General features: G+C 29.5%; 1 protein-coding gene across 1 annotated transcript; it reads left to right on the top strand.

The window, feature by feature from the left end:
- Positions 1 to 276: 276 nt before the first annotated feature.
- Positions 277 to 13782, top strand: LOC100169249 (xanthine dehydrogenase). Its single transcript, XM_016809559.2, has 25 exons — positions 277 to 385; positions 506 to 710; positions 3184 to 3241; positions 3346 to 3442; positions 3580 to 3818; positions 3881 to 4092; positions 4162 to 4303; positions 4363 to 4530; positions 4597 to 4673; positions 4783 to 4876; positions 4954 to 5066; positions 5148 to 5440; positions 5516 to 5721; positions 5999 to 6222; positions 6308 to 6427; positions 6760 to 6984; positions 9208 to 9341; positions 9400 to 9574; positions 9689 to 10026; positions 11037 to 11349; positions 12020 to 12147; positions 12793 to 12907; positions 12978 to 13232; positions 13297 to 13464; positions 13554 to 13782. Exons 2-25 carry the CDS (start codon positions 663 to 665, stop codon positions 13602 to 13604), a joined length of 3993 nt encoding a protein of 1330 aa, XP_016665048.1. The 5' UTR covers positions 277 to 385; positions 506 to 662; the 3' UTR covers positions 13605 to 13782.
- Positions 13783 to 14477: the final 695 nt, after the last annotated feature.

Here is a 14477-nt window from a genome sequence, read left to right as displayed (position 1 = left end):
TTACGTTCACTAATATTAACTACCTATAGAATAAACTGACTTATATTTATAACAGCTGTCTTATTAATTCACATTATTAAATAAACTTTCGTTTTAAAAATCTCAGTTATGGACTATTCAACTACACACCAATATGTTTTTAATATTTTACCGTCCCCTCTTCGGGAATAAAATCTTGAGTATTATTATGTTACATAAATACCTAAACCAGTTTTTGTTAACCTCCATCATTATATTATATATATATATATATGTATATTGATATAATAGTAAACCCTTTTTTCTATTTGGATTGCATGAAAACCATTTCTTAGTTCTTAGTCTCAAAAAATTGTGTGCACACGCAGGATACATTTCATCGACGTACAATGTTCAAATAATACAGGTTTGAAATCGATATTGTATTATCTTTCTTTTAGTTAAAAAAAAATACACAACAAATTATGGTTTCTGAAGCCTTATTAGTTATGCGTTTTATATTTTTAATAACTATTATAAATTACAGCTCTCAGTAAAATGATGTATGCATATGAAATTACACTGCAAGTGAATTATTATTAATCAAGATTAATTTTAAATATTACAAGTGTGATTTGAATTGGATAAACTAAATTTAAGAATTTGTACATATTAGCACAAAATTATTATACAAAAGCTGCACAATGGAAAATATTACATCCACCTTAATATTTTTTGTCAACGGTAAAAAGGTACAGATAATTATTATTTTTTTAATCATAGAAAAAATTATAGAAACTCAATAACTTTTTAAAATGTTAATGTATAATACTTTTGGATTATTCATAGGTAGGTATAACCTATAGGCTATAGACATTAGTAAGTTCTTAGATTTCTATAACCTAGTACATATAGTATAAGCTAAAGTTAAACTTATTGAATGAGAATCCAAAAATGTATGATTAAAATATCGAATCCAAAAGAATCGAATGTCACAATATAAAATAGAATATCTTATACGGAAATAATAAAATCAAATAAAAATGAATTTGGAATTCTCATGTATTTAAGTAAAATTTACTACAAGTATAATCATAAAATCTTAACTTATATTACTCGCTCATTATATTTTAGGCTTACACCCATTTATACTATGTGGGGGTGATTCACCAAGCATGCTCACCCGCATTTTTTCCTTTACAACCTACCTAATAACCTTGTTTAAATTTAAATTTTTGAATTTTTAAATGTACCTACTCGAATACCATATTTTCAATTTTTTTTTACTTATTTAGGATGGTCTTGTGGTGATACAAACTTCTATTTTTGATTATGAAAACCTCCTTTTACTGTAAATTATTTAGTGAATCATTTTTTTGAAATGAAATTTCTGTACCTATTTCAACATTTGAACAAGTTTAGTTTCTCTGTTATTAAAATGTTTATACCTACTAAGGATAATAGTCCTTAAAAATGGTTACACAAAAATAGTAGATTTAGATCTAATATTGTATCTAGTATTTATCAATTATTATACTTGGAACATTTTTACAAATTATTAATGTTGTAGAGTAATAGAAATCATAAATTAGTAATTACTTCTAAACCAATTATCAAAGACCTGTTAATTATTATCCTTAGTATATATACCTAACTCAAAAAATACTCTGATAGGTCAACATTTTCAGAAATATTAACCGGAAAATAATTTACCTTCTGTAGAAAATAGGGAAGCTCTCATTTGAAAAACAGAAGTATGTATCTCTACATGAGATCTCCTGCAGAACACTAATCAAGTAGCACTGGGAAATTGGGATTTTCTCGAAAATTTCTTATCTATATTATACTTACAGGCCCCAATTCCTAAATTTTTTTTAACAACATTGTAATTTTAGTATATTAGTACTGGCTATACGGTTTTCGGGCGTAATTGGAGGCTTCTTATATACGCGTCGATACTCGATGGCCGTTTTACATACTACGCATTACCTACTGGTTAAATTGTATTTTAACCTCATAACTTATGGACAAGATACAACCACACGAAACTATGAAGTCTTGAGTTAGCATGCTTATATTGTATGATTTTTGTTTAACATGTTTGAGATTCGTTTTTTTAGTACGTACAAATTGTGAATATGACCCAGTTAATTTTTTTTTTTATTTTTTTTTGTAAGTGGATGACTTATTTTTCGTATACATTTGATATTTTTCCGTTCGGATTTGATTTCTCCGGATATTTTATACTGGCCATTTTTTCCTCCGGGTATTTTATAACCAGATATTTTTACCGTTTGTCATAACTCATAATTGTATAACATTATACATTTATACCTATACCTAATTTATTATACGCAAGATAGTTAATAATATAATTTGCAATACGTGGATTATGAATTATATAACTTGTACCCACAAAACTCATGTTTTTATATATACCTATCTATATACCGTATCAATATGATATAGTACTATTCAGTATTCACAATAAACCTAAAAATAGAATAGTATAAAATAAAATAGTATCTTTTTTTAAAATCTATTTTTAATAATCACAATAGTTCTGAAGAGGTCCAACTGATTATTACGAGGAAAAAAGAATATCTCATCATTCACATCACACAACATAACTTCTCGAACAATTTCTTGTTTGAACGATAAAACATATTGTTATAACGATATCATTTTCTTGTTATCATTAGATAATTTCTCGTTTTCACAAAAGAACGTTTTTATTTATAGGGCCCCCAGAATGAAACCCTGTTCACTTATAACAGTGTTACAAAAAATTAAAATTGTGTTTTTTAGTGATTTCATTTTATAAAGAGTAAATTTTATAGTGAAAACAAACATATTATCCAAAATTCCACAAAGCTTTGCAATAAGTAGCTCGTATATTTACTTACACATGTGCATGATTTCAATTTACGAATAAGAAATCTTCTAGTGCTAACAAGTAAATGTTGTCAATCACTCATGTTGTGTGAACGAGATATAATTTTGTGATAATCAGTTGGCCATTCTACGCTTCCGTACAATAGGGTAACGCCAGCAACAGTAGTACATATATTATATATATATATATACACATGCAGAATGCATTATGCAAAACCTAACCTAACGTAATCAGTATACAACAATTATAGTTATCTCATTTTTAAATATATTTATATTAATCAAAGTATACATACTTTGTAAAAAAACGTATTGAACTTTATTAAACAGGTTGTCGAAACAAAAGCTGATCCACATTGGACTTTACTTTATTATTTAAGAAATAAATGTATCCTTTTTTAAATTATTGTCTTCAATTCACAAAATGAAACGCGACATCATAAACATCAATAAATTATGCCGATTAAAAATTCTTTAACTTCACCACTTCAGTGAGTTTATGTGGAACTAAATTGGGATGTGCTGAAGGAGGATGTGGAGCTTGTACTGTAATGGTATCAAAATATGATCACGTCAAGAAATCTCCATTGTATCCTTTGATCTACTAGAATATGAACGATCATATTAAATTAATACTATACATAAATACACGTTTAGTGTGTAAAGTGTACACTTGTATATTATCTATACAGATAAAGGCTCTTTAATTAAATAATTAAACTTTAGACATATGTCTGTCAATGCTTGTTTGTGTCCTGTAGTCAGTATACACGGGTGTGCTATAATAACTGTTGAAGGAATTGGTAGCACAAAAACAAGATTGCACCCTGTTCAAGAACGAATAGCGAAAAGTCATGGGTCACAATGCGGATTTTGTACACCTGGTATTGTGATGTCTGTTTATGCTATGCTCAGATCATTGGAAAAAACACCCGATGAAAATGACCTAGAAATTGCTTTACAAGGTAGATATAATTTTTTTTTAATTATAGTGTTTAGAGCGTTATTGTTAACTATTATATTTCAGGCAACTTGTGTAGATGTACAGGTTATAGACCCATTTTAGAGGGTTTGATGACATTGACTACTTGTGATAAAATCTCTAATGGATGTTCCATGGGTAATAAATGTTGTATGAAAAATAAGAAAATTGAAAATGATGCTGAGGATATGTCCAATTTATCCGAATTTTTACCATATGATCCTTCTCAAGAACCAATTTTTCCACCCGAACTTATAGTGAGAAACAAAAATGATATATTTTATTGCATATTATATAAGTAGGTATATTTAGTTATATTTGTGTAGCTTACAAAAGAGTTCGATGAAGAGTATTTGATATTTAGAGGTAAAACGACTACGTGGTATCGACCGACATCAATTCTAGAACTATTGGAACTTAAATATAAGTATCCCAATGCTCGGATAATTGTCGGGAACACCGAAGTCGGTAAAGTATACAATACATAAATACACGATTAATATTTCAATATCGTTTAAAAAAAATAGGAGTAGAAATTAAATTCAAAAACTGTCAATATCCAGTGATGATACAGCCGAATAAGGTGTCAGAGTTAAATGTCATTAAAAAGTGTACAAAGGGATTAATTATTGGAGCTGCGGTAACTATTGACAGATTGGAAAATGAACTAAAGAAACTAATTGATATTATGCCTGGTAAGAGATTTATATGATCCATTATTAATAAGAGACACTATTAATCACGTGATTATAATTTGTTAGATCATAAAATTCAAATAATGAAATCTATATTGGAGATGATACCATGGTTTGCTAGTAAACAGATTCGTAATGTTGCTGTAAGTTCACCAATCCATTTTATAAAATTATCGTTCGTAATAATTTAATATAGTAATATGTATCCATCTATTAAATCATAATTCTATACTTTATTTATCATTTTTGTAGTGTATAGCCGGAAATATTATAACGGGAAGTCCTATATCGGATTTAAATCCAATATTTTTAGCTGCTCGTTGTCAGTTAAAAGTACAGAGTAAAAGTAATTACACATTTTATAAATGTATAATATTTAAGTATACCAAACAAATGTATTTATTTTACAATTTATATCTTTAGAAAATGGAATAAGATTTCTGAAAATGGACAAAACGTTTTTTACTGGTTATAGACAAAATGTTCTACATCCAGATGAGGTTGTCGTAGATTTGTTTGTTCCATTTACACAGAAAGTAAGCGTTTGGTGTACATTTTTAATGAAATAATGTGTTGTGAGGTACCTACCTAATTAAAAACTGATAAATTGGTTTTAGAACACATTTTTTAAGTCGATTAAACAATCAAGAAGAAAAGAAGATGACATAGCCTTGGTAAATGCCGCATTTTATGTAGAGATGTCAAATAATATTGTAAAAGACGCAGAGTTAGTTTTTGGTGGGATGTCAGCTACGGCAGTCATTGCTCAAAAAACTAAATCATTATTAATCAACAGCAAATGGTCAGAGTCTTTGTTAGATGATGTGTATTTAGAGTTACTTAAAGACCTACCTCTGGCATCAAATGCCCCTGGAGGAATGGTGACTTATCGCAAAAGCCTTGTTTTAAGGTGATTAATGATCAAATTATCATAATAAATTATTTGTTATTTTGTTCGTTAGTTTTTTGTTTTTATTTTTTTAGTCCTATTTTTTAAATTTTACCATTACGTGAGTAATCAATTAAGTTTTAAAATGATGGATGTTCACAATTTAAGTAATGGCTGCAATAACCCTGCTACTCACATTTCTAAATACGCTCAATATTATCATATTGTCCCAAATTCTCAAAGTCCAGTTGACGCTGTTGGTAAACCATTAGTTCACAAATCAGCTATACAACAAACTACAGGTAACAAATTATTTATAAATTAATATTTAACAAATTAATAAAATTAAATATTAGTACCTACAGTCAAATGATAGAAGATAATATTACTTTTTTTTCGTATACAATGATATTATATCATTGAATTCAAATTTAACACCATCCATCGCAGTGATCCGCTTGTAACCTATTGTACAGCAGAGTGACACCCACTTGTCCACCTTTTTACTTAAAAATACTACCTTGTACAGTTGTTTATATTTTATACCTACCATTGTCTATTATATATGTATCATCATAGGTGAAGCAGTATACTGTGATGATATACCCCGTCGTTCCGATGAACTTTATTTAGCTGTTAAAACGTCTACACATGCCCATGCTAAAATTAAAAGTATAGACTATACTGAGGCTTTATCGCAACCAGGAGTGGTGATCATAGTTGACGAAAAAGATTTACCAGGAAATCGGAATATGGTCGGTGTAATGCCGATTAAAGATGATTATGTATTTGCTAGAGAAAAAGTATAATAATATACTATACATTTGTTTACAATTTAAAGTATTACGATTAAAGATACGAACAATAAAAAATTAATCTATTTCTCAGGTGGTAAATGTTGGGCAAATAATCTGTGGATTAATCGCTATAGATCCAATCACCGCACAGGACGCAATTAAATTAATCCATGTTCAGTATGAAGAATTAAAACCGATAATTACCATCGAGGTATGTACAACTGTAAATCCTTATTTTTAAATTGATCAATCAAAAATCCAATTGCATGCAATATATCATTATGGCTGCATACTATTGTATCCTAATTAGTAAATAGTACGTATATATCTATTATCTATTGGAATAAGATATGGAAATTATATCACCTATGAGTAAACAGAGAACACGATATTACCCTGAAGTAATTTCAAAACAAACTTAATATGGATACAAATGTATAGAGTTTTTAAAGAATAATAAATGATAACTTGACAGATTAATAGTATAGTCAATAGTTAAACGAATTTTCAGACGATATTTTTGGCCACTTTACATTTTTACAGGAAGCTATCAAAAGTGAATCATTTTATGATGGCCGTTGCGCTTATTTGGAAAAAGGGTGCATAGATCAAGGATTTAAAGAATCAAATCATAGTCTAAATGGCACCTTAAGAATTGGTGGACAAGATCATTTTTATTTAGAAACTCAATGTTGTATAGCAATTCCGACGAATGAACATAATGAAATCGAAATAATCAGTTCAACACAATCACCAAACGAATTACAGGTATAATTTATACGAGCATCATACTACATGATCCATTATTATTATTAATGTTGTATTGTTTTAAAACTGTACCTAGTTAGTTTTGAATAAAAATATTTGTTTGAATTTTCATATAAATTCAGATTGATTTCTATTTAAAGTAGATCATTATAAAATGTGTACACAAATAATAACTATAGTCTATAAGCATAAATATTTTAAATATATATATTGGGGACGGAGTGGACGAGTGGACAAAAAGGTTGCGACTTTTCAGTGCTATACCTCTATCGACACTTGACTAATTGAGTTACCAAAATACCATAAATTAACCGGTTACAGTTTGGTTCTCAAGAAGTCGATATCGCTACCTTACTGTTTAGACTTTCAATCTTCAACGACCATGAATTAACCGGTTACAGATCAAATTGAAAGAATACAATTAACGTAGGACTACCTTCACCGTTTAAACCTTAAATCGTCAACGACCATAAATCAACCGGTTACAGATCAGATCTAAGGAGTACGTAGAATTGTGTAGCTACTCAAACAAAACATATAATTTTTCAGGTTGGAAACACATTTATTTATCCAGAAACAAACATAAATAAATCAATTAATCAAAAACTTAGTCTGCACAACGACTGGCGTTTCACGCGCACACTCGTCGTACTTGTCAATATACTCGACGACAACGGGACTCCCCGTGCATGCGCGTATGGCGGTCTATATATCATATTTTGTGTCGCCTCAGCACATATTGCTTCCTAGGTCTGACCTATCTTAATATATAAATTATTTCCCACTTATATTATGTGTATTAAATTATATAAGTCGACAACTGCCTACAATATACGACAGTTGCGACGGACACCGACGCCGGTTTGAACCCGGCCTCGGGTGGCATTTTTCTTCAGGCAGTTACGGTGTCCGAAAAGAGATGCCGCCATCCCCCTACCCGGACATGGTAGAAACCTATGGGTACCCAACTTGAAATTCTACCAAACATAAAAACGTGCTTCAACCAACCGTTCAATCCCCCCCCTCACTATAAAACAACAAACAAAACAGTTAATGGCCATATTTGCCAGGCTTAAGTTAAATAAAAAATATTTTATAAGAATATAATAATAAAAAAAGAAAGAAATATGTATTCTGTTATTGAATATTGTTAATGAACAACAATTTAATTAAATTAACTAAACTCAAAATTTAAAAGCTTGCAATAATCAAAACTTACTAAGCTATAATAATATTATAATTGTGTATTTACGTTAACCTTTTTTAGATTCTGAGCGGAGCGAGGAAGCTCTGGTTTTACAATGGTGTTTATTTTTTTTTTTTATCCTGTTTACAAAATTTCTACCAGAAGGAGTGCTTCGATTTCAACACATAGTACTTTATATTTTATCAAATTGGATCAAGATGGTACTTTAGAGAGGTCATTTTTCAGTTTTATCAATAGTTATTTAATGCCACAGGAAAAACTACCGAAAAATTACGAAAAACCGCTTGAAATGGGATTTTAATATTTCTAACGCTTTGTTTATTACCGTAGCAACGAATAAAAAATAATAATATTATAATATTAATTCAACTTACAGGATATAATAAATAATAACAATATAACATATCCAGACTGACAAACTGTCTCCGCTCAGAATCTTTTCTTATACAATGATATTATATCATTGAATTTAAGTTTAATACAATCCATTATACATTGACTCACTTGTAACATACTGTATAGCAAAGCGACATCCACTTATCTGCTTTTTTTTATAAATGAAATAAAAATAAATAAAAATAAAAACAATAATTATAAAATAATATATTATAAAGACCTATGTAGTATATATTTTATATTATTTTAGATAACCATACAATATACCTAATATACCTATAAAAAGGTAAATAAATAATATACCTAACCAACTTCTTATACGTTTTATACGTTATGCAATATGAATTTATATCTACAACCTTTATAAATTAATTTAAATATAAAATACAATCAAATCCGAAAAATAATTTTATTTATTTATTATTTATGAAGTATAAAAATATGTACCGTCGTGCATGGAAAAATGTTAACTTAAGAGTTAAGATTAACAAATATTACTATTTAAGTGGATAATTTTATTGAGATTATTGGTATTATTTTTAAAACTTTAATATATTTTACTTATTTATATATTATGAAGATTCTTTAAAATAATTTTTATAAACATTTTGTTTGATTAGGAATCTATATCACATTGCTTAGACATACCGATAAACCGCGTAGTTTGCAAAACGAAACGTCTAGGTGGTGGCTTTGGTGGTAAAGAAACTAAAGGATTTATTATAGGCGTGCCATGTGCAGTAGCTGCTGTAAAGTAAGACTTCAGGGTGAAAGGTTTGGTATAAGAAAATGTGTGGTATTTTTTTTTTCAGAACTGGAAAATCAGTTAGATGTATGTTGGACCGACACGAAGACATGTTAATCACTGGTGGTAGAAATCCATTTTTATGTCATTACCGTGTAGGATTTAACGAATATGGACAAATCCAGGCTTTGGATGTTTCTGTATACAATAATGGTGGAAGTTCCAGAGATTTGTCCGCGGGAGTGAGTACCTATACATTTTTAAGCAATTTATATTGAGCATAATATTCTATTATTATTTATTATTATTAATTTATTAGATTATAATATTGTATTATTGATGTTTCTGTTTCATAGACGGTTGAAAGATGCGTTTCTCATTTAACGAATACGTATCATATCCCTCATGTTAGAATATCAGGATATACTTGTGCTACAAATTTATCATCGAATACGGCTTTTAGAGGATTTGGTGCACCTCAAGGGATGTTTTTTGCAGAATCAATTATCGATCACATATCTAGGGAATTGAAGATCGATTCAAACGCAGTTAGAGCAAAGAATTTCTTCGTAAACGGACAGATAACACATTATAATCAATTGATATCTAACTTTACCGCTAAAAATTGTTGGGACGAAGTGTTAGAAAGATCGAAGTACACTTTAAATTCTAACAAAATCGTTGAGTTTAACAGGTATACTTTTAGCTATAGTCTATACATGTATTACTCATATTATAACTATTACGTTTATTATAGAGTGTGTTCATTAATTGGAAAGTCAGTAAAAACAATTGTAAACCTTGGTAAAAGGGAGACCATTAGTCATATATTGCATTAAAAAAGGCATTTAAATATTCTTACTGCATCATGAACATTACTGACTTTCCAATTAATTAAAATACAGTATATTTATAACAGCTGCACGAAAACCTTGCATGAATTATGATTTACAAGTATTTATATACGATTACTGATTAGGAATAATTATATTCATATAAATCTTCACGAATGACATTCACATAAAATGCAAACGAAACGACATGTTGACATAATATATATCACGCTTTTAAATGAGAATAACTAAAGTATATTTAGGTATAGTTAAAAAAAAATCAATTTGCAGTTTTCTATGATGTATAAACGTAGAGGTAGGTAGTATACTATTATCCAATATTTTATTATATATAGGTGCTGATTTTCGATACTTACATTTCAAACTTACTTGCCACCGACTTATAGAGTCAATAGGTTTATACAACTGAAATTTATATACATCAATCGTACCCAATGCTAGAACCTATTTTGACGGGTTCACGAGGTTTTTTTTTAATTTTTAAGCGTACCATTACTATAATTGTTTTGATTAGAACAGGTGAATTGTATATAGTTCAATACGTGATTCATATTTGTTTTAACCTAAACAGAAACATTTATTTACTTTCATAATAATAATTAAAATTAAATAATTTAAAAATGTATTTAAATTCAATAATGATATTATAAACTCATATGATTACTTTTGATAATATTAATAACGAGAATTATACAGATTGAAATTATCTGTATCACTGCTGGGAAGTATATCTATAATTTTACATTAATTGCTGTTTATCTTCATGGTTCTTATTCAAAGTTTCTCTATTTTGTTTTTTTCCAATTAATTCACCGGTCGCAATCGATACATATAAACATTACGGTTTTAGAGCGAACCGGTGGAAGAAACGCGGCATCGCAGCTATACCGACGATGTACGGTATCGGGTTCTCAGGAGGTTCGGCATTTTTGAACCAAGCCGGCGCCCTGTTGCTCGTCTACGTCGACGGTTCCGTACTGCTGGCGCACGGTGGCGTAGAAATGGGCCAGGGGCTACACACAAAAATGATCCAAGTGGCCAGCAGGGCCCTGGGCATACCCGCCGAGTTGATACACGTCAAAGAGACCAGCACCGACAAGGTAGCCAACGCGTCACCAACCGCCGGCAGTTTCAGCTCCGACCTCAACGGGATGGCTGTTCTCGTGAGTATACGTACACACAAGTCCACGGAAACTTGGTTTTTTTTTAGGCGAGGAGGGATGATAATTTGTTATTTAGAGGAGGCTACTAAGATCGCTCATACGTTTGGTATGCAGCTGCCGTGGCCCATGGGTGTATATCATTTTAGTATTTTGCAGCAACTTTCATACAAATTACAATTTTAAAACATGTTTACGTCCTACTACTCCTACTCCTACATAATAGGAACACCAAACACTTAAAAAGTGTTGTTGATCTTCCTGAAAATTCGGGGAGGGTTACAGCAACTGGCCCAAGAATTTTCGACTTTTGTTTTTTCGTTTATATCATGACAAAATAGACAGGTAGGTACAATCACAATTCACAGTTGATATAGAAAGCGCGTATCTCCTCCACTCCAGGGGCCTGCAATGTCATAGTTCTCCAGTGCTTCCCTTCTAATGATCAATTCTTTCTCTATATGTATAGTTATAATAATAATAATAAAATTGTAAAATTGTCAGACAATAAGAAGTAAAGAACTATAATATTTATGTGAAGTGAAAAAATACTAATACTTAATCAACAAACTAAGATGATACCTAACCTATCTATTTACTCATGGTCCAATCAATATTAAATATTACATGATACATTTACTGTTCTATTATCGCTTCGACGATCTTGCTACAGAATGCTTGTGAGATAGTTAAAGCCAGATTGGAACCGATCAAGAAGAGGAATCCCGGAGGTACATGGGCGGAATGGGTGAAAACGGCGTATTTTGAAAAAGTGAACCTGTGTGCTTCGGGATTTTACGCGTAAGTTTATTTCTCAGTAACACACTTACAAACGCAGCATTGAATGTTCTTAAAAACGTTAAATTAAATATAAGCTTTATGCTATGGTTCAATAGACAAAAATATTCGTTTGACATAACATAGTCATTTAACCATTAATATCGCCATTATACGAGTATGTATATTATGTGTCGTATTACTGTATTATTATAAGATAATATAATATAGATTACATTATTTGGACCTTAAAATAAAAATACGAAATTATAGGTATAGCGTTATAATATGTTGTATGAATATTATTATACATTTCATATTATATATATATATCGAGTATTATAGACGAAGGTCATGTTCAGACGTTAATGAAAAGCAGTACAAACTTTTAATATATTTAAAAAACGCTGAATGATAATAAATAAAGAATATTAAAAATATTTATGTAATATGTGAAATGCTTATTGATGTGTTATATGCATACCTACAGTATTCTGTACAATAGCGTATACTGTAGGGTAGAACAAAAAAAAGTTTAATTTTTAATACTCATCAATCGCGTAGTAATTATTTTTTTCACAACATATTGATTCTGATAATTAAATTAAGGAATAATACTAATAATGATGTTCGGTAACCATGAAAATTAATTACTTATGTTGTACGCAGAAATCACACTATAGGAACAACAACAGATCAAGGCACAGTCAACTATGTTTTGTATTATACTAGTGGGGCAGCTGTTTCGGTGGTAGAAGTGGACTGTTTAACCGGTGACCATGAAGTATACAGGGTGTTTCATATTTTCTATATTAAACAGGTTATTATAATCGTTTTTTCTCTATCTCGATTAGGTTTTAAGCACAGACATAGTAATGGACGTCGGACAGAGCTTAAATCCAGCAATCGACGTGGGGCAGATCGAAGGAGCTTTTATGCAAGGTTATGGATTATTTACATTAGAAGAACTCGTATATAGCCCAAAAGGAATGTTGTACACGAGGGGACCTGGTACATATAAAATTCCCGGATTTTCAGATATACCGAAACAGTTTACAGTTTCATTGCTGAAAGGTTCTGAAAATCCAAGAGCTGTTTACTCATCAAAAGTAATAGAGAATATTTTGACCTTCCGTTACAGAATATCTGCATTGTACAAACTGTATTGTTTAGGCTGTTGGAGAACCTCCGTTATTTTTATCGGCTTCGATATTTTTCGCTATTAAAAATGCCATATATTCAGCAAGGGAAGATGCTGGTGTCACAGGGTATTTTAGGTTGGACGCTCCAGCAACTGTGGAAAAAATTCGAATGTCTTGCAAAGATAATATTACTGAAAAGGTACATATTTTATTCTTAAAATTAAATAAAACATATAAACTATAATAGTGCAGATTATTATTTTTTATATAATATGTTTTTTTCTGCAGCTTGAAAAATATGAAACCGACGTAGCTGAATCGTGGAATATTATTGTTTAAGTATTAGGTACATAAAAATAAATCAGATATAAATATAGGTAATTTTTTTTTATAAAGTAGTTGAATTACTTTGACAAAATAATGCTTGTAGAATAATTCAAATGAAAATACACGTTTATGATTGTTGGTGTATTAAATTAATCGAAACGTATTATATATTATTATAGTTAATATATTATAGGTATAATAAAAATTTTCAATTTCAATATATTATAGAAATAAATAATATTTTAACTATTGAATTGCATTTTTTAACTGGCCAACACTGAAGGACTTTCTTATGTATATTTGATCAATAATGTTGAAATATAAAATATTTCAACACATTTTTTATGAATATAATGTTTAGTGGACTCATCTATATATTGTATATTGTAGACATATCAAAACTAAAATATTTTTGATTGTCAATACTTATAGTAATTTTGGGTTTAAGTATTTCGACTACTTATATAATTATATAGGTAATCTAATAATGACCTACAATCGTAATATTTATTTATAATATATTAATATTAATCAGACTAAAAAAAGAGAACATATAGTTAAACTAATTAACGATGGTATTTTATTTTTAAAAATTTTGTCATTAGGTATAAGAAAACTATTTATCAAAATAGCAATCTTAATTATTTTTCATTAAATCGTGGTGGCTAATTGACCACATAGCGACATAATATCTTCACATTATATTATCAAGTTATGTCAGTTGATTCGAAAAACATTTTAAAAGAAAGTAATAAATCTTGAACTTCTGGTTTCGTGAATCAATGATGAACATAATATCTAACTATATTTGTTTGTTCTAGAGAAAGTGTGAACGAAATGTCTCGTATTTTTTTTCATAATATAGTATACCTAATACTAAACTAA

This window comes from Acyrthosiphon pisum, chromosome A1 (assembly GCF_005508785.2).
Source record: "Acyrthosiphon pisum isolate AL4f chromosome A1, pea_aphid_22Mar2018_4r6ur, whole genome shotgun sequence".
Lineage (NCBI taxonomy): Eukaryota > Metazoa > Arthropoda > Insecta > Hemiptera > Aphididae > Acyrthosiphon > Acyrthosiphon pisum.
Note: the sequence above shows the minus strand (reverse complement) of the source record. Positions and strands in the feature narration are given on the sequence as shown.